Raw genomic sequence first — 17,606 nt, 5'->3', positions numbered from 1 at the left:
CAGAGAGGCACGGAGCACAGCCCGGGAGGGAGGACAGAGGGAGGAAGCTCCAGAAGGTCATGGCCTGTTGTTACAGCTGACACTGCTGCAACCCCGGCCATCAGTAAATATTTCTTGCTTAGAAAGGCCTCACAGTCAGCTGTGATGTCCCGTTAGCTGCACGCTGCATCACCCCCCTGTAACAGCTCTGGTTTCCCACCACAGCCCTTAGGCCCCTCCAGCAAAGCCCCAGGAGCACACCAAGGCACTGAGAGTGGAGCTCCCGCCCCAGAGCCAAGGAGCCACCATTCACCTCTACACAGACGTCACCAGCAAACCACACTGAAGGATGCTCTGCAGGAAGGGAAGGAAAGCAGGGGGGGGTTTTGAACAAAATCCTCTAACCAAGCTCATGACACACAGTTAGAAACCTCTTCCAGTGCCCAAACTTTGCTTCCCCGTGGCCAGTCTCAAACCCAGCCCTTTTGTTCCAGCACCTTGTTTTCTTAAAAAGTTCTTTCCTTTCACAGCGGTGTATTTGAGAGGTCAGGTTTGGTCCATTGCAGCCTTCACTTTCCTCAGCTAAACGAGCCAAGTGCTTAACTCCCTCTCGTGTTAGGGTCTCTGTTCCCTCGCACTTGCTTTCTGCTGGTCCTACACCAGTTTCAACGCACACCTACACGAGCAGCTGGAATCAGACGGAGGAGCCTGGTCTCCCCCACCCCTCACACAGGGAGCACGCTTGCAGCTTCTCTACAAACACGTTGCCTGGCACAGCAAGTGCCGTTAGTACGTATTTGTTAGGACCCTTTTCTCATACTTTGGACACTAAAGCAAATATTAAACAAGCATTCAGCTCCTCCCTGAGGAATGCTGCCCTTGGCCGTCTCCACCCTGCTCCCCCTTTCAGTACAGACTGCCTCTCCTTCCCAGCCAGTCTCCGACTGTTCACAATTTGTCCGCTAATAAAATCCTCAAATTACCAGATACACTCAAACCTGCATCTTCCCTGGACTTTGCTCTCCGCCTTGGAAATGTCTCAGAGAGCACCCATATCCAGACATACTGCGGGGCAGGCACGGCTGTGGATGTTTCGCAAGCGGCTGTGCTCACTCTGCTGGTATCCCAAGCTCGCTGGACACAAACAAGCTCTGATCAGAAAGCCACGTAGCTTCATCGGGCAGCTCTGGATGTCAGCAAGGCTTAGCCTATTTGCTCGCACACAGAGACTTCATCTGAACTTGCTGGTGTCCAGGTGACCTCGAGCACCAGGAAGCTGGCACAGGTCTCTGCAAAAACCTCTCCACACCAACCCGCAGTCCAGCTTTAGAAGCCTATAGAGTCAGATATAAATTTCATGTGGGTATTCAAAAGTTCTTTATGTAAGGGTCCAACGAGGGGCTGCAGACACCATGCAGGCTTGTACAGGAACACTCTCCCCTGTGGTGGGGTACCAGAGGTCCTCCCACGGCTTGAGAGGCTCAGATACACCCTCAGGATTACCCCCTTGTGAAAAAAAGCATCAGTCTGGTGGAATTTGTTTTGCTAAGCTCGCTTTGCATTTTCTTCAGTTCTACATGCTCCTCTGTGTCCTCAGCTACTCTTTTCCCCAAAAAACATTTCAAGCACTGCTCATGGCTGAGGCAGCTGGGGGGGCTCACAGCTGCTCCAGCTACGCTGTACCCCATCTTCCACCGGCCCAGCTGCTACACTGGCTGTTCCTCAGTCTGACAGCACTGTGACAGACAGATAGGTTTCCCAAATTCCTTGCTACAGATCCTGTGATTTCATATGCCAGTTGCTTCAGAGCTGGAATCTGTTGGCTTGACTGCCCTGAGGAGCAGCAGAGCCCAGTATCTCACCTTCCTCAACAGAGAGCCAGCTCAGCATTCCTGTGGGTGCTGGAAACTGCAGCAAAGCCCTAACACAGCTAGGCGGCTGCCCAAGGGATCTCTCCTTCACCAGCCACTCACTGTGGCAGCCTGCTTTGGTTTCTGACCTGCCCCTCCTGCATCAGTTCTGCTCCTCCAGAGGCACAGAACAAATACCTCCAGCTTCACCGTCCTCCCAGCACGGAGACCTTGGCAATCCCTGCCAAGCTAATGCTGTGCCAGAACAGCACAGAGCCCTTCCTCTGGCAGAGAGGAGGAGAACCTCCTCCTCTCCTGTGCTACTCCTTCAATTCACCACTGGATTTGCCCCTCCACAAATACATCCCCTGAGAAGCCCACCTCTGTATGCATGGGAGACCATCACAGAACCATCAAACAGTTTCGGTTGGAAGAGACCTTCAAGATCACCGAGTCCAACCTTTGTCCCAGCTCTACTAACACCACTAAACCATGTCCCTGAGTACAATATCTCTTAAACACCTCCAGGGATGGTGACTTCACCACCTCCCTGGGAAGCTGTTCCAATGCCTGACAACCCTTTCAGTAAAGAAACTCTTTCTAATATCCAGCCTGAACCTCCCCTGGTGCAGCTTAAGGCCATTTCCCCTTGTTCTGTCCCTTGCTACTAGGAGAACAAATCAGCTTCCAGGTGGAGCAGGACTGTGGGCAGCCGTGTCAGCGCAGGCTTGGCTGCGTGGCCAGGGCAGACCGAGGCCCCTTTCACAGAACCCCTCCTGCTCTGCCCAGGAGCTTCCCTGCAGACTGCTCACAGCTCTGCTGCCTGTGCCTGCAGGAGCACACCACAGCCACTGGAGATCAGGAGCCAGAGCCAACTGTGCAGACACGAAGCCTGACCTCAGGGCAAGCATCAAGCTGTTCTGGGCTACAGACAGAAGTGCCAGGGCTGACAACTGCTTCGCTCTTCCCAAAAGCTGCTGCGGAGCGAGGCTAAGGCTGGGCTAAACATGCTGTGTATTGAGTGAACTGAGGGGGGGTGGAGAAGCATGTGGGGTCCCTGCCTTTCCCCGTTCCCGTTTCCCACCTGGTTGATGTGAACAGAAGGAATGGAGGCCGCAGAGACAGACGAATGGCTGGGTGAATTGGGCAGGGACTTGCAGGGGCCGATGGAAAGCTGCTGTTTCTTCCGTAGAGCCACCACCTTCTGAGCCACTGGAAGAAGGGAGAAAGGGACAGGGTCAGAGTCCAGAAAGCAACTTTCTCCACCTGCGGATTTCTGGAGGGTTTCAGTGAGACCCAAACCCTTCCTCTGACCGATGCCAGTATCTGAGGATCAAACGGCGCCACCCTGCATTAACAGGGAGGATTTCTGCACAACGCTCACCTCGCAACCCCCACTGCCTGCCGTTGCCACGAAACCCAGCTGCCAGGGACGGCGTTTGCCCATGGCCATTCCGGCAGGCAGCAGGGCAGGCTTCCCAGGCGGGTCATGCTGAGTCCCCAAAGGCCACCTGCCTTCTTGGGTCTTACACAGAACAGTGACTTCACGGGGACACCAAGGAGGCACCCAGAGCCCTGGGCTGCTGCAGGAGAATGCTTGGACAGCCAGAGTCACTTCTTGGTCACCTCCTCACAGAAGCTACAGGAGCCAGTCACCAAACTGAATAGCCTGGGCAATGCCACCTCCATCAGTCTGGACCCTTGTGACCCTCATAGTCTCCCGATGTTAGAGAAACGAACGTGAGGAACAACTCTCCTGGTTCCTGTGACCTCACTGACTGACACCAACAGCCCAAAATTGCATTTCAGCCTTCCCGATCTCTTACCTTTTCTGGAAATAAACATCTTGACCAAAGAGCATGGCAGCAAACAAGCTGGGCTGTTGGGAAAGTCAGAACACAGTGCCATTCCTCATTTTCTCTTGCACACTGGTCGGGTACCCCACCATCACAGAAGGAGAAACCTTTCAGATGAAGGACTGAAGGCACTAGGAACATCACACGTCCAACCCAGCACACCTCGTATCGCGCACCCTTCCAATAAAGGAGCCGCCACATTCCCTCTCCAGAAAGATACAGGATGTCGCACCACACACGTGGCATGTCTGAACCCATCTGGGTAAGTCAGATGCCGACAGCAACAGCAAAATCCTGCTGCCTCCCGGCTGCAGTGCCGTGTCCCACACAGGACAAAGGCCTGCTGGGCCACCGCTGCTCCCTGCTCGTCTGGTAAAGCTGGGAGCCTGTCCAGACTCTCCAGCTAAATATTCGTCCCATAAATAGCAGGAACCCCTCCGACGCCCACCAAACAGACCATACTAACCTCCTGTTTTATCGTGCTCTCCTCCCTCCATCCTATCCTCTGGCCAGCTTCATCCACTGTTCGCTGTGTGAACCATCTCTCCTTCAAACGCTGGCCAGGCATGTTGCGAGCTCAGGCACCCCAGGGGCCAGCAAAGATTCAGAAAAACTCCTCAGCAATTGCTGTCCTGGGCAAAGAGCCTGGCAGAGGCTCTGCCTTGTCACTCATCCTGCCCCATTAGCCGTAACAACGGAATTAATCGTGAGGCCAGCAAGACCACACTGAGGGTGATAAAATCTCACCAACCCTTAAGTGAGGCATCTTGAGGCGGCCTTCGTGTTTCTACTTGCCAGGCAGAGGTTCTTCCGCTTCTTGAACATCAGCCAGACCTTTTCAAGGGTAATTTCTGTCGCCTCTTAAGCCGGTCTCCGGGATCATTTGCTCATCACAATTTCTTTGGTGGCCACACGCAGCTCTGCAATGTACAACCCATCAGCCCTGCCCTGTCCACAGAACCTCCGTCCAGACACATCGCTTGGCATTTGTTTGCCAAACGTCACACGCGGTGCTGCTGTAGTAGCACCTGAGCATCACACGGTATTTTAAAGCACACCACAGCACGCTGTCCTAGATGTTCTGGAGAAATCTCTCTACAGACACTGCCAGGAATGGTGAGCTCTGGGAGGAGTACCTGGACAGAGAGGAGGTGCGTGTGAAGGTCCCCAGTGATGCACCAAGGACCCTACAGAAAACACCTTAGGGTGGGGTGGCACCTTACGTAGTCATGGGGCCTCGTGCACCCCCTTGGACACAAACTTTTGGCCTCTCCATTGAAATGCTCCCGCCAAACCCTTCCTCAGAAGCATCACTCGCTGTCCTGGAAGACATGGCAATGCTGTTGATCATCCCGATGGCCAGGAACAAACTAACTCACACCCGATCACCCAAAGACGCAGGAATCGCTCTAGGTGTGGAAGAAGGGTCTCTGCTGCACCTGCCTGAGCAGAAAGGAGGGCACCACAATAGCTGGAGCCATCCAGTTCTTGGAGACCCTCTGAACTGTTGGTGAACGTGAAGATCTGAGGTTCTCCCTCTCAAAGCTTCCCCCACGCTCAGCAGCACCACGTGCAGACTGTGGGGCACTGGCAGAGACAGCAGCTTAGGAAGGAAGAGTGCTAGCCTCAGCTTTCAACTGGATATCAAGAGGTAAGATGGTCGGTCCCTCCAGCTGTCACGCTAGACCAGCATGACATTAACTTGCTGTCCAAAAGGTCAGTGATTGCTTGTTGTTAGACAAGACAGTGTCATGGAAGGGTTCTCCGGGAACAGAGGTGCAGCGTACGCTCTGCACAGCATGGAGAAGCAAGCCAACCTTTGCAACGGAAGCAAGGACCACAGCTTAGTGAATTCCTCCTGTTTCTGCTGTGGAAAACTGGCATCTTCCCCTGCCTGCGCGGGGCAGGTCTACCAGGACCCGGCCTGAGCAACTCGTGCTGGAGAAACCACGTAAAGACGAGGTCTGGCTGGTAACTGGATCGCCACGCGGGGCAAGCTCCTCGCACAACCCAGGACTGCCAGCACCCCAGCAGATCCCAAACCAGATGCATCAGGACCCACCAGTGGTCACTGGGAAGAGCCGCTTACCCACTCTGAAAACACCTCATCCCGTCAGGTCAGCTTCACTTGAAGCTGGATCCTGGAAGTCCCTGAACAGTTCTCAGATGCCTGTGGGGTCTGGGGCTGACCTGTGGGGCTCAGCTCTCCTCAGCTCCCGGCCAGCACCTCCTGCCCTTTTCCTTCCCTCCCGCAGCTCTGCTCAGGAGCGTCTGCGCGGTGCTGCGGCTGGGCAGGCAGGTGAGAGCGCCGAGCACCTGGGATTTGCTCCAGATCTCCGACGAGATGGCGGGTCCCTTTGTTTCATTCGCAGCTCCCATTATCACACGGCTTTCGCCAGAGCTCCGAGCAGCCCGCTCGGCAAGGGCGCTGGCAACACTGCCCCAGCAGGCGCGCGGCACCACCTGCGGAGGCAGCCTACTGCGGGAGACACAGCAGGGCACGGGGCACAGCGCAGGGCACGGCACGGGGCACAGCGCAGAGAGCTCCTGCGTATGGAGACTCCAAGGCCAGAGGGATCTCTCGGGCGGATACAACGGCTGACCTTGGCATACGCCAGCCGTGAAACGTCACCAGCCTACGCTGCACCAGCCGCCGGGGCATGTGGTGAGGCTCTTCCACAGAGGGACTTGGTCTGGATCGGGAGAAAGTACCAGAGATGCAGAATACAGCACTCCCCTATGCATTTTTTCCAACAGCTAATGAAAAGAGGGCTATTAATAAAACAAGTAATGAACCTTTAAAATATGAATTCGACTGGCTTTGGCTTCTAGCATGAACTCTCTGCTAGCCTGCAGAGCTGTAGTATCCGTGATTTTCTCTTCATGTAGACAGGTATGTAGATACTCTTATATTGTAATCAAGTCACCTCTCAATCTTTTTCATTTATTGAATGGATAAGCTATTTCGTGCTTCACTATCCTTTCTCCAGCCTTTCATTAATTTTTGTAGCATTTTTTTTTTTTAAATCTTCTCAATTTCTGAGTCCTTTTGAACTCCTGACACCTGAGTTTGACAACACTTCAGCAACGGTCCTGCTGCTGCCCTGGATGAAGGCAAGAATCTGTCCAGGCTTCCACTCCGTGCTCCCTGGCTACTCACCCAGGGACAGCATCAGCCCTCCTGGCAGGGCAGCCCACGCTCCTTGTTCTGTACAGCACCAGCATTTGCCCAGACTGACATTAGTTTTGTTTGAATCATCTCAGATTGCCATGCTTGTTGGGGTCTTCTGGATTTCTTCAGCCTCACTGCTCCTCACATGGACAAACCCACTCCCTTGCCTCCTTCCTGACCACACACACGGGCTGGGAACAGACACCGACGGAAGACGAAGCACTGAGCTTTGCAGGCGCTCACTCACGAGCAGCTCAGGGTCTCCCACCAAGTGTGCTGAGCCGCGCTGGTGCTACAAGCTGAGTCCTGGGCTCACGCGAGAGCTTCCATCTCACATCGCACTGCTCTAACTCACGTTGTCTATGCTCCCAGGGTCAACAAAGAGAAAAACCACCCCCAGAACACAGTTCAGATGAGAAGCAGCCTAACAAACAGCAGCACGTAATCCTACAGTGTCTTCCCCAGACCCATCGGCCGCTGTTCCTCATTGCACTGTCCTTCAGAGAAGGGACACAACAGAACCAATCTCAAGGAATAAGCTGAACAAATTTGGTGGCACACAGTGCCAAACGCTTTCCAGAAGCCAGGATCTGCTGTGCACAGCCCACCTGCTGCTGCTCTCTCCAGACTCGCTCTGCAAAACTCTGAGCTGGTTTAGAAGCTCCTCCCCTGACAGGTCTGCTGCAGTATTCACTATCCTCAACTATTCCCAGCTGCTCCTTCCCACCGCTCCTCCATTACTCACGAGGACGAGGAAGAAAGGGAGACTTACAAGCAACCTGCCCGACAGTCGCCCCCGTTTCCCCAGGAACACCAAACCAACGCAGAGGCTGCTGGATGCTGAGGGGTTTCCTGCCAGGGGCCGGGTGGGACAGTTTGGGTTGCACTCTGGGCTGACTTCTCCGACCATCTCAGAGGTGGGCCAGCCGCGGGAGAGGGGAACATCTCTACATGCTTCTGTGCAAGAAAAGCGCCACTGTGACTGTGATCCTCAGCCCCGCAACAGGCAATTACTGGAAGGTCGCAGACTTAGGCAGGGGAAGGAGGATCACCAGCTCCAGCTCAGAGGATGAAGGAGGCATGTGAGGGCGGTGACAGGCTCAGCCCTGCATCGTGCCCTCAGCGCATCTTGCTGTGCTGCAGTGAACCAAGCTGGATTTTTGCCCTCAGGCAGTCCTGCTGCACTACGATTTCCAAACTTTCTTCCACGTGCCTGTTCACTTGCAAACACAAACAGCACAGCTCTCTCCCCTTCCAAAAGCAGCTCTGTCCTGCCCAGCCACTCAGCTCTGCACAGACCCTTCCTCACGCACTGAACACAGATCCCCTGCTGCACTCCGCAAGACAAGGCAGAGAAAGGGGACAGGGCAAACGCAGTCCCGCTACAGGGCAGGGGCCTGGTTTGTTTAAGCAGGCAGCCAGCTCCTAGGACACAGTGTAGGTTCCCTCTATACCTGCAGCACCCGTCAGGCAGACCACTCTCCGAGTCTAAGCAGAAATGCTCTCCCACACACTGCTCCCAGGAGGAATAGCTGTCCCATCTGGCCGCTCAGTTGCTGCTCCCCTGCCTCTAACACCCAAAGGTCCTGCTGTGCTTCCTCTTCTCCTCCACGAACGGCAATCAAAACCCCCTCTGCAGCCTCACAAGTCTTCTGCAGGTTCATACAGACTGCTCTGCTGCACAGCCCCACCACGGGGATGCAACCACCCTCTGCAGCCTCTCTGCTCTCTGGAACACGTGGATACCCAGAGGCGAGCCCCCGCAGGGGGGGCCCCTGGGCAGGAGAAAGGCGCTGCCCAGCCCTGCTCTGTGGTCCCCCACGCACACCCACGTGCAGTTCACCTACGTGCCACACACGCGGGAATCCCTCCACACGCGCGGCACGTCCTGCTCCTTGGACCGTCTGCGCGTGTGAAGCACCGGCACTGCACAGGAACGAGTGCCTAACCCCCTCCTTGGCCTCACGCTGTCCGAGAGCCCCTGGCCTAGGTAGTGTAAGCCCCCTCTGTGGGACAGCACTGCTGCCCCGCCTCGCCTGGACACCCTCCACCGGCTGCAGTTACCGTCCTGGAAGACTCTCTCCACGTTCAGTCCGTAGGTGGCACAGGTCTCGTAGTACGTGCAGCGCTTCAAATCATTGGAGAGCTTCCGCGCGCGAGAATCGTCAATGACCCGGGGGTTCGTGGCGCTGATGGCATCTGGAAACCAGAGGGAGAGGAGGTTAAAAAGCAAGTGCCCGTGTCCCATCTATCCACAGGTCCCAGGGCACATCCTGGCCTCCCTCCCTCCCTTCACACACCGAGATACCTGTCTTCATAGCACACGCCCTCTCCTCTGCTATAGATAACCAAGTCCCATGTTTGCAGAAAAATGGATTTCTTAAACGAACCTTTTTTAAATGAACTAGTTTTTAAATGAACCTTATTCAACTCTCCTAACCATCCAGCCACCAATGCTTCTGAAGACAGAGGGCAGAAACCACTGGGAGGAGTGGCTGGCAAGGCAAGGTGGCCTCAGTTGCATAGCAAAATGGATTTGCCATTCCCAGTTGCTTTAGGTCTCACGGCCACACCCTATGCATTGAAGAATCAAAAGGGAGAAATCATCCTCAGTTAACTGGGAGTGATGGCTTTGCCAGGATGCACCCACAGCTGAGACCCTGGTGGACAACATTAAAAAATAGGCTTAACTTGTATCCCAGATCGCTGCTAAGTGCTTGCATGTTTTGGAAAAACCACCTTCCCAAGAGGACTCCGATTCCTTGAAGACGTGCCAGGGACAAGCAGGGGCTGTAAATGAACCCTTAGGAGGAGTCGAAGGAGTTCTGGGACTTGCTCTCCTCGAACTCCCCAGTGGGTTGCTTACTGCAACCGTACCAAGGCTGTGAGCTCACCCGGCTCCGAGTCTGGGACAACGATGACCACTGACCCCTCTGCCACTCTTCCCCACTCCTGAGCCTCCACAGCACGTGCCTGCAACCTCAGCCCACTCCTGAACCAAGATCACTCAGTCCTAAAATTAATTCCACAATCTTTAAATATCTGAAGTTTAACAACTTTGTTCTACTCTTAATCCAGGGTCCAGAGCAGAGACCCCTGAGACTCCCCTCCCACTGCCACCGCCTGCCTTCCCGGCCTCAAGCTTTCCTCCTCGCCAGGAATGGGTCACACTGCCCAGGAACTGGGTCCCGCCAAGATGTTTTTTCGTCGCATCCTTCGTCCCCTGGTCCCGCTCTCTGCTGTCACCCTCACACCCAGTCAGCTTCTGCGGCCCCAGGCTCCCTCCTGCCTGTGCCCTACCATCAACAGGCAGGACGGACACGCGTTTCGGAAGAGCAGAGCTCAGACACCTGAAGCAGTGCCCTCATGGCTGCCCCTCCCTGCCTCCTGGGCACCCGCAGCCAGGCTTCTGGAGGCCAGTCTGCCTCTGACACACGCTGTGCCAGGCAGGAATCCCGCTCAAGGGCTGCCCTCTCTCCCGGAGCCCCTCTCCATCGGCAGCCCCTTGCCCAGGCACGCCCGGGGTGCCCAGCAGGGGCTCCGGGCACTCTCTGCTGCCCGCACCCACTGGCAGCCTCAGCTGCGGTTTGGTGACAGTTTCCTTACGGCTTCCGTCCCACTCCCGGCTGGCTCCAGGCCCTAGCCCGGCGGGGGACAGGAGGGGGAGGGCAGTTCTGGGTTGCTGCTGCTCTTCCCCACATCCACGTGTGCTGGCAGCACTCAGGGGAGACGGTGCTCCACAGCTCAGGCCTCTTCTCGGGGTGCTGAAAGCAAGCTGCCGTCCCCCCAAAGCCTTGCCTGCTGCAGCTCGCCCCCAGAGGACGAAGGGCCGTGCACCAGCAGAAAACCCTCCCGCACCCAGGCCCTGACTCCTGCCTGCAGCCAGCTGCCGCAGGCAGAACCGAGGAAGACAGGCAACGCCAGGAGGTTTGGGCATTCTGAAGAGGGAAGTGGCTCCATGAACCAAGGCAGCTCTCTGCAGGAAAGCCGAGATGGTCCGAGAAGGGACCATCCAGCTCCTCCAGCGCCCTGGACTAGGGGCCTCAGCGCCACGCAGTCCCGCGTCCAGCTTACAGATGGGATCCCCGACACACTCGCAGGGCCAGCCCCCCACGCTCTCTTGCCGGCTCGGACACATCACCAGTGCTCCTGACCAAGGCAGAGAGGATGCAGGGAGGAAGCCCGGCCGCCCCGCTCTCACCCTGCGTGCCCACCAGCACCATCGGCACCTCCGCTGTGTTCCGGTAGCTGCAGAGCCGCAGGTAGTAGTTGTAGACTGTCTGGAAGCTGATCTCGTCCTCCAGGCTGAAGACAAACACCACAGCATCGACCCAGGCAGCAAACTGAGGGAGACACGGCAGCCGTTACGGCCCAGACAAGCTGGAGCCCCGTGCCCAGAGCCACCAGCGAGGGCGGCCACACGGCAAGCATGGGGCACTGAGGCCGGGCTCAGCTGAGCACACGCCCCCGGCCCTGCGGCACAAGCTCCCCAGCACCACGGGGAGGCCCTGGGGTCAACAGCCACCATAGGGGTAGCCCCTCCTCAGGCCTCGCAGTCCTCATGCTCTCTCACGACCGGGCTCTCAAGAGGTCCCTCCCCAGGAGCCCTCCAATCCCTCCAGCAGGACGGGGTGGGAAGGGACTGTGGGAGGTACGGGTCTCCTACCTGGAGTTCGGGGGGGCCCCCTTCATCTCGAATCAGCAGCAAGTAACTCTGACCGTCCACTACAATCTCCTTCTTAAATCGACCACCTTGGGAAGAGAGCAAAGCAGCAGGTCAGGTGCCGGAGGGGAGCAAGCAGGGGAAACCCCTAGCGAAGGCCAGGGGAGGCTGCACAGCCCTGTGGCAGCGGCAGATGATAGTCAAAGACAGAGGTCACCTTCGGAGCCGGGGAGAGGAGCCAGGACCCAGACCAGCCCCCAGGTGCCCTGGGAACCAGACCTTACCCTCTGGAGACTCCTCCTGCACGTAGGTGCCGGTCAGGTAGCGGTGCACAAGGGCTGACTTGCCACTGGACAGGTTCCCCACGATGCCCTGAAACAGAGGCACACATCACCCACCGCTTGTGTGCTCAGCATGTCTCCCTCTACACAAGACCACCCCCTGTGAGGTGAGACCACCAGTGCCTGGGCACATGCTGACGATGGGCAGAGATGCTGCCGAGAGGGCACAGGGGATGGCATAACCCCGTCCAGTACTCAGTGAGAGGCCTGGGGGCATCCACTGGTCTCAGTCAGGCAGAGAGCAGCAGGTACTGGGGTGCAGTCGCCCAGACACAGGGCGGTAAGGACCCTCGTCCTCCCCCAAACAGGCGCAGCCCCGTCAGCACGGCGTTAGCTCTTCCCACAGCCCTCCTGCTCCTCCCAAGCCACAGCCAAGTCAGAAGGAAGAAAACCTCCTCTGTGCCCACACATCCCCAAATTTTGGGGTGTTACAGCTCTTGATGGCACCTGCCAGGAGAACGAGAGCAGGGACTGGCCAGGCGTGCGGTCCAGCTGCCGCTCCTGACACCAGCCGCAAGGCACAGCGCTTGCTCCGCGCTGCCGCAGCGGTGCTGCTGCCGCAGAGCGCACGTTTCCCGGTGGAGCTGGCCGCGCTGCCTACGCAGACAGACACCTAGCACTGATTTTTAACTGAGCTGAAAAATAACGATGCCTAGCACTGACTTTTAACTGGGTTGAAACACACTAGGCATGGGGTCTGTCCGTCGGGATCACCCTGCGCGTTTGATAGGGAATGAAGGCAGCTGGCCAGGACGGGTCAGCCAGACAGCCCAGCTTTTCCTAACGTCAGCATTTTCCCAATGGTTTAAAAAACCTCCAGTGCTTAAGGGCTTGCAAGCGGCCCTGCCTGCTGATGGGAGAGCAGTCCTGGGGTAAAGCGGCACCTTCTGCCATCCTTGCAAAAAACATAAAAACCAGCTTATATCCCCCAGGCACAGGGACAACGCAGCTTGTGGAGTGGGCTCCTGCGCTCCTGAGCATCCCGCCTCGTGCTCCTCTAGCCTCAGCCATCAGAGATGTTCCAAACTCGCTTCTTGCACAGGCCTGTGCACCTCGAAACCCTGGCTGGTGAGGGAGGTGGGCAAGCTCCTCTGCGCAGAGCCCAGGAAGCCGCCCCAGCTGAGCCGGGGCCACAGCTCACCGTACCGGGCAAAGCGAGCTCCCACTCCTTTTCCACACAGCTTCCCAAAAAGCATCCAACCTACCTTTGGCTTTGGACAGTCTGACCTTACCACAGAGCTTCTGGTATGTAACAGACTCCTGCTTTAGGGCACCCTACACCTCCTCCTGTGTCTAAAGCACACTCCCAGTGCTCCCACAAAGACATCCTGGGGGTGGGTGTCCAACACACCAACACGGCCATTCTGCCCGTACTGCCCCGTGCAACCTGGAGCCTGGAGGTGTCTCCACTACTGCAGGTTCACTCTGCCCCAGTGAATACGTGACTGAAACAGTCTTCTTGTTGTTGTCCACCGTACTACCCACGACATGCTTTTGTAGGCATCCTCCGTCTCTGTCCCCAGGATTAGTTAGCACGGATTGGAGGGACTTGCTGTTTCAGTGGGATTTGAGATTCTGGTACATCTACCAGACAGAAGACACCAGAGACAGCCCTGTGCAGAGCTCCCAACGGGGCTGCTGTGTTTGTGGAAAATCCAACATCCCCTGGGTGTCCCCAGCTGCTTCACCGCAGATGCACAGTGACGCCAAAGCGTTCAGCAGGGCACCGCTGACCTCGCACCCTTCCTACACCCACCGTGGACCAGACCACGACAGGCACTGGGCACATGGGGAGTGCCTGCATTTGCTGGAAACAGCAGAGTCTCCGCAGGTGGGCTGCACCGACACAGTGGGTGTGTTTCTGCGCAGCAAGTCCCAGGCAGAAATACAGTATCTTTATGATGACAATGTCAAGCAGGCACACAGCACTGAAAAGGTAACAGTGTTCACGAAAACAGCACATACCCTTACACGTACAAGAGACAAAATCAAAATCCCAAGTCCCATCACATGTCCCCGAGGGTTGCCTCGGTATCGGAAACCGCCACAAGGCGCACCGGTGTCAGCCCTCCCCCCGGGCTCCAGCGAGCCAAGCTCCTGCAAACGTGGACACGGCACTGCCGGCTGCCTCGGGGAAGAGCCCGTGCAGCTGAGCGAGGACCAGCTCCTTCCCAAGGAGGTGCTGTGCCATGGCCTTGCCCTTGCCCCGTCCACAGCCTGCCCGAGCCCGGCCCCTCCGAGTGCCAGGAACGAGACCTGCTGCATGCCCAGTCTGGACCAGCCCGGCAAGGGACATGCCGCCCAGGAGACCCGAGTGCCACACTCCCAGGGCCAGGGAAGGCGTCAGCCGTCCCCAGGTGTCCCCAGTGCAGCCTGTCCGTGCTAGGGGATGGGACCGAGAGCCACGCTCTCAGGGCAGGGCCTCCAGAGCCCACAGTGTGCTCTGGTAACACTTCTTCACCATGTCCAAGTGTGGCCCATGGCGATTTCAGCTCCGCCACCGGCTCTTCTCTGCTTGCCGAGATCTACTCCCTGCCTTGGTACGTGGGGACCGCAGGCAGGTCTCGCAGACAACCCGTGGTGACACCCCGGTGGCAGGCTGGGGTGCAGGGCAGACACCCTGTGCTGCCAGAAGCGGCCCAACTGCAGCAGCACCACGCTCTGTCCCGCCGCACCCCAAGCCTGCGCCCGGCACTCACCTTGCGTGACACCCCTGGCTGCGCCACCGACGCGGTCTGTGCAGCAAAAGGAATCGAGCACCGGCCGTCAGGCCCGGCACTCGTTTGCAGCGCTATTTTCAAAGCTGCTCAGTTGCTGGAGCAGGTCTGCGGTACAGCCGCACACACAGCCCCGGCAGCGCCGAAAGAAGTCGGGGGCGAGGAGAGAGGAGCGGCTGGGAACATTAAAGCTGCCTCTGCCACCGAGGAGAAGTTTATGGCCAACCTTTCCCAGGCAAAGAGATGAGCTTGGTGAGTGAGTCACCACCAGGCAGGTTCTCCAGCTTTCGGCCAGGCGCTGGAAAGCTCCGGCTGCACCGGGTCCTGCCCCGGGCTACCCGCACGCTCCTGGCAAGAGGCAAAGACGCGCCAGCCCCGCAGCGGCGGGCGCTCAGCCGGCGGCAGAACGCGCTACCGGAGCGCAGGAAACCCGCCCGGTCTGCCGGCACCTCTCGTGCCCACACCGCACGCAGCCATTGAGGCACAGGACCAGGGCGCCAGGAGCCCGGGACCAGGAGCGCAGACCAACACGGTCGCACGGGCGTGCCTGGGCCGAACGCACCGCTGCCGGGTCTGTCACCCGCAACAGCAATTGCAGATCACACAGAGCGCGTTTAGGCAGATGAGAACATGTTCCAGGCTGCACGCTCACAGTCACACACACGCGCTTCTGGAGCAGAGTGATCTGCAGAGACCTACGGGTACACGAAGGCCATAGCCCGTGTTACGAACGAAGGCAACACGCCTTCCTCCGGCCGAGCCCCCCCTGCCGCTGCTGCACTCCGATGGCAGCGCGAGCAGCCTGGGATACAAAGAGGCCGACACAGAGAAGAACCTGTGGAGACCACCGCGCAGAGTGGGCAGCTCGGGGGCTCGGCGCCCAGCCAGCCGCAGCCCCAGACCCCGGGGAAACCTTTGCAAAACAGAGCAGCTCCCCGAGGCCGCCTGGCAGCTAGGACTCCACACAACACCAGAGACCGATTAAACACTCCATCAATATTTAGCTCTCTCAAACTTGGATGGAGGCTGCATTTACACTTTGTTTGCTCATAACCAAAATCCTGACCTATGCCTTGCTGAAATCTGCTTTGTCTTATCCTCAAGCCCACCTAGCGTTATAAACGAGCTCCAACAGAACTGACAGTCCTAAGGAACATAACCCCTTAGAGGCAGCAAACCAAAGCAAAATGTAGTGTGTAGGCACCACGGAAACCTCTGTATTAAGACATGTTGGGGGAACAAGGGAATGCAGCCTGTCCCTGCGCTGCCAGTGAAGGGCTGCTACTGCCCAGTGTCAGGTCTCAGGGACGAGTCCCTGCCAACAGGCATCGCTTGTCTGCAGGAACCTGCCGCTCTCAGACACAGCCTCCTCGCAGCCTGAAGTACATGGAGGAAGCTTCAGAGTAAAACTGAGGTGGGAAAAACTGCTGAACGTAACTTAAATACACCAAGCTATTCAAAAACCTTAGAGAAAGTACACTGACCACTTGTGGTGCCAACGGGAACACGGGCAGGGAAGGCGGCGGTGAGATCCTTACCCCTGCAGGAGAGGCAAAGGAAGCGGTTCCTTCCTGCCGAGGAAGGAGCGACGCGGGCTGCGGTCAATGCTTTCTGTGCCATGAAAAAGAAGCGCCCAACAGGCCCGTGGTTTTCCACACTGAGAACTATGAATCTTTATTCACAGGCTCAGCGTAGGTCTCCCTTGGGGCCAAGGACTGGCTGATCAGAGACAGAGCAGGTACTTTGTGCCAGCCTCGCCCGTCGTCAGCGGTACGTATGCTCTGTCGTTCACCAAAAGACCCCGCATTTGCCCTGCGCTTTTGGTGCCAGACACATTTTTCATGGGGACACGTGGTGAAGCATCACAGAGGCAGGACTGAGGACTGGGTGGCTCTGCCACAGGAGCCTCTTCGGCAGCACTGCTGAGGCTGCCGCTGCGCCTCGTGTCAGGCAAAACCCTGCTCCACGTGGAGCACCTCCCTGCCCCGAGCGTGCCTCTGCCAACGGGGCCAGTGTGGCTGAGGCGGGAGCAGAGGGGCGAGCTGCTCGACAACTGGAAGGGAGCGAAGCCTGGGAACGTCTCTTGCCAAGTCATGGCCATGTATTTAGTGATTCCCGTACGGACTCCAGGATGGGTGCCACGTGGAGACCCCTTCTGTACCACCGTTAACTGGGAGGTAACTCGGGACGCTCACCCCAAGGCCAGTCTGTCTGCAGAGCCCTGGGGAGAAGAGCTGACCCTGTGACGGATGGGGCTGGCCGCACTGCTGGTGGGGCCGAGGCGGGAGCTGAGGAAGAGGCCCCGTAGCGCTGGCGCACCCACGGGGCAGCCGGGGCGGCAGCAGTGTGGTGCGGAAGGGACCCCTTGGACACCCGCCCGGCTCTCCTCATCACCACCCCAGACCCCAGCAGGAGCAGCTCTGCCACTACACAACATCCCCTGCTTCGCAGCCGCGGAAGGAAGAAGTCCCAGATGACCAGAGGTCTGCCCGCCCGGAGGTCTGCCCGCCCAGGCACAGGGTCCCTCGCCACAGTCGGCTGCCGCAGCCCAACCCCAGAGACACGATGGAAAGGGCTTCAGGACAGAACCAGGACTCTGAAAGGCCTCCAGACTTTTAGGAAGAGCTGCATCGACCAGATGAAACCCCGGAGCAACAGAGATCCCCGGAGGTCACAGAAAACACAGGAAAAGGATTGCGCTAATTGAGGAAGAACTAAAAGCTTTAGGTCTGTTTAGCTTGCAGCACTGTTTTGCAGCCTGCAGAATGTTAAAATGTCAGAAGGCAATACACAGAACAGCTGCAAGAATATTTCTGAACAGACACACATTTTACAAGCCAAACTAAGAAACGAATATTCAAAATTTGTTATAATTTTTACCCAACTGCAGATCAGAAAAATGTGGCAGCATGACACTGATATCCAAAAACGCTTCTTGTTTCTCGGATTAAGATCAAAAAAATTAATCTTGAAAGGGCTGAAGGGAGACATGCCAACAGTGCTGAAAGGGAGTTAAGGGCTGCCACGG

At 57.3% G+C, this 17,606-nt stretch overlaps 1 protein-coding gene across 3 annotated transcripts in view; it reads right to left on the bottom strand.

Moving 5' to 3' along the window:
• The window catches only part of AGAP3 (ArfGAP with GTPase domain, ankyrin repeat and PH domain 3), a 139,785-nt gene that overhangs the window by 70,719 nt on the left and 51,460 nt on the right, over positions 1-17,606 (bottom strand). For all 3 annotated transcript variants that reach the window (XM_086467232.1, XM_086467233.1, XM_086467231.1), the window contains exons 3-7: positions 11,805-11,892; positions 11,524-11,609; positions 11,059-11,200; positions 8,922-9,056; positions 2,914-3,041 (exon numbers count right to left, since the gene is read on the bottom strand). In XM_086467232.1, the coding sequence (XP_086323358.1) occupies positions 2,914-3,041; positions 8,922-9,056; positions 11,059-11,200; positions 11,524-11,609; positions 11,805-11,892 (579 nt within the window). The remainder of the gene's footprint in view (positions 1-2,913; positions 3,042-8,921; positions 9,057-11,058; positions 11,201-11,523; positions 11,610-11,804; positions 11,893-17,606) is intronic.

The sequence above is a fragment of the Leptosomus discolor genome, chromosome 6 (genome assembly GCF_034619465.1).
Source record: "Leptosomus discolor isolate bLepDis1 chromosome 6, bLepDis1.hap2, whole genome shotgun sequence".
NCBI classification, from domain to species: domain Eukaryota; kingdom Metazoa; phylum Chordata; class Aves; order Leptosomiformes; family Leptosomidae; genus Leptosomus; species Leptosomus discolor.
Note: the sequence above shows the minus strand (reverse complement) of the source record. Positions and strands in the feature narration are given on the sequence as shown.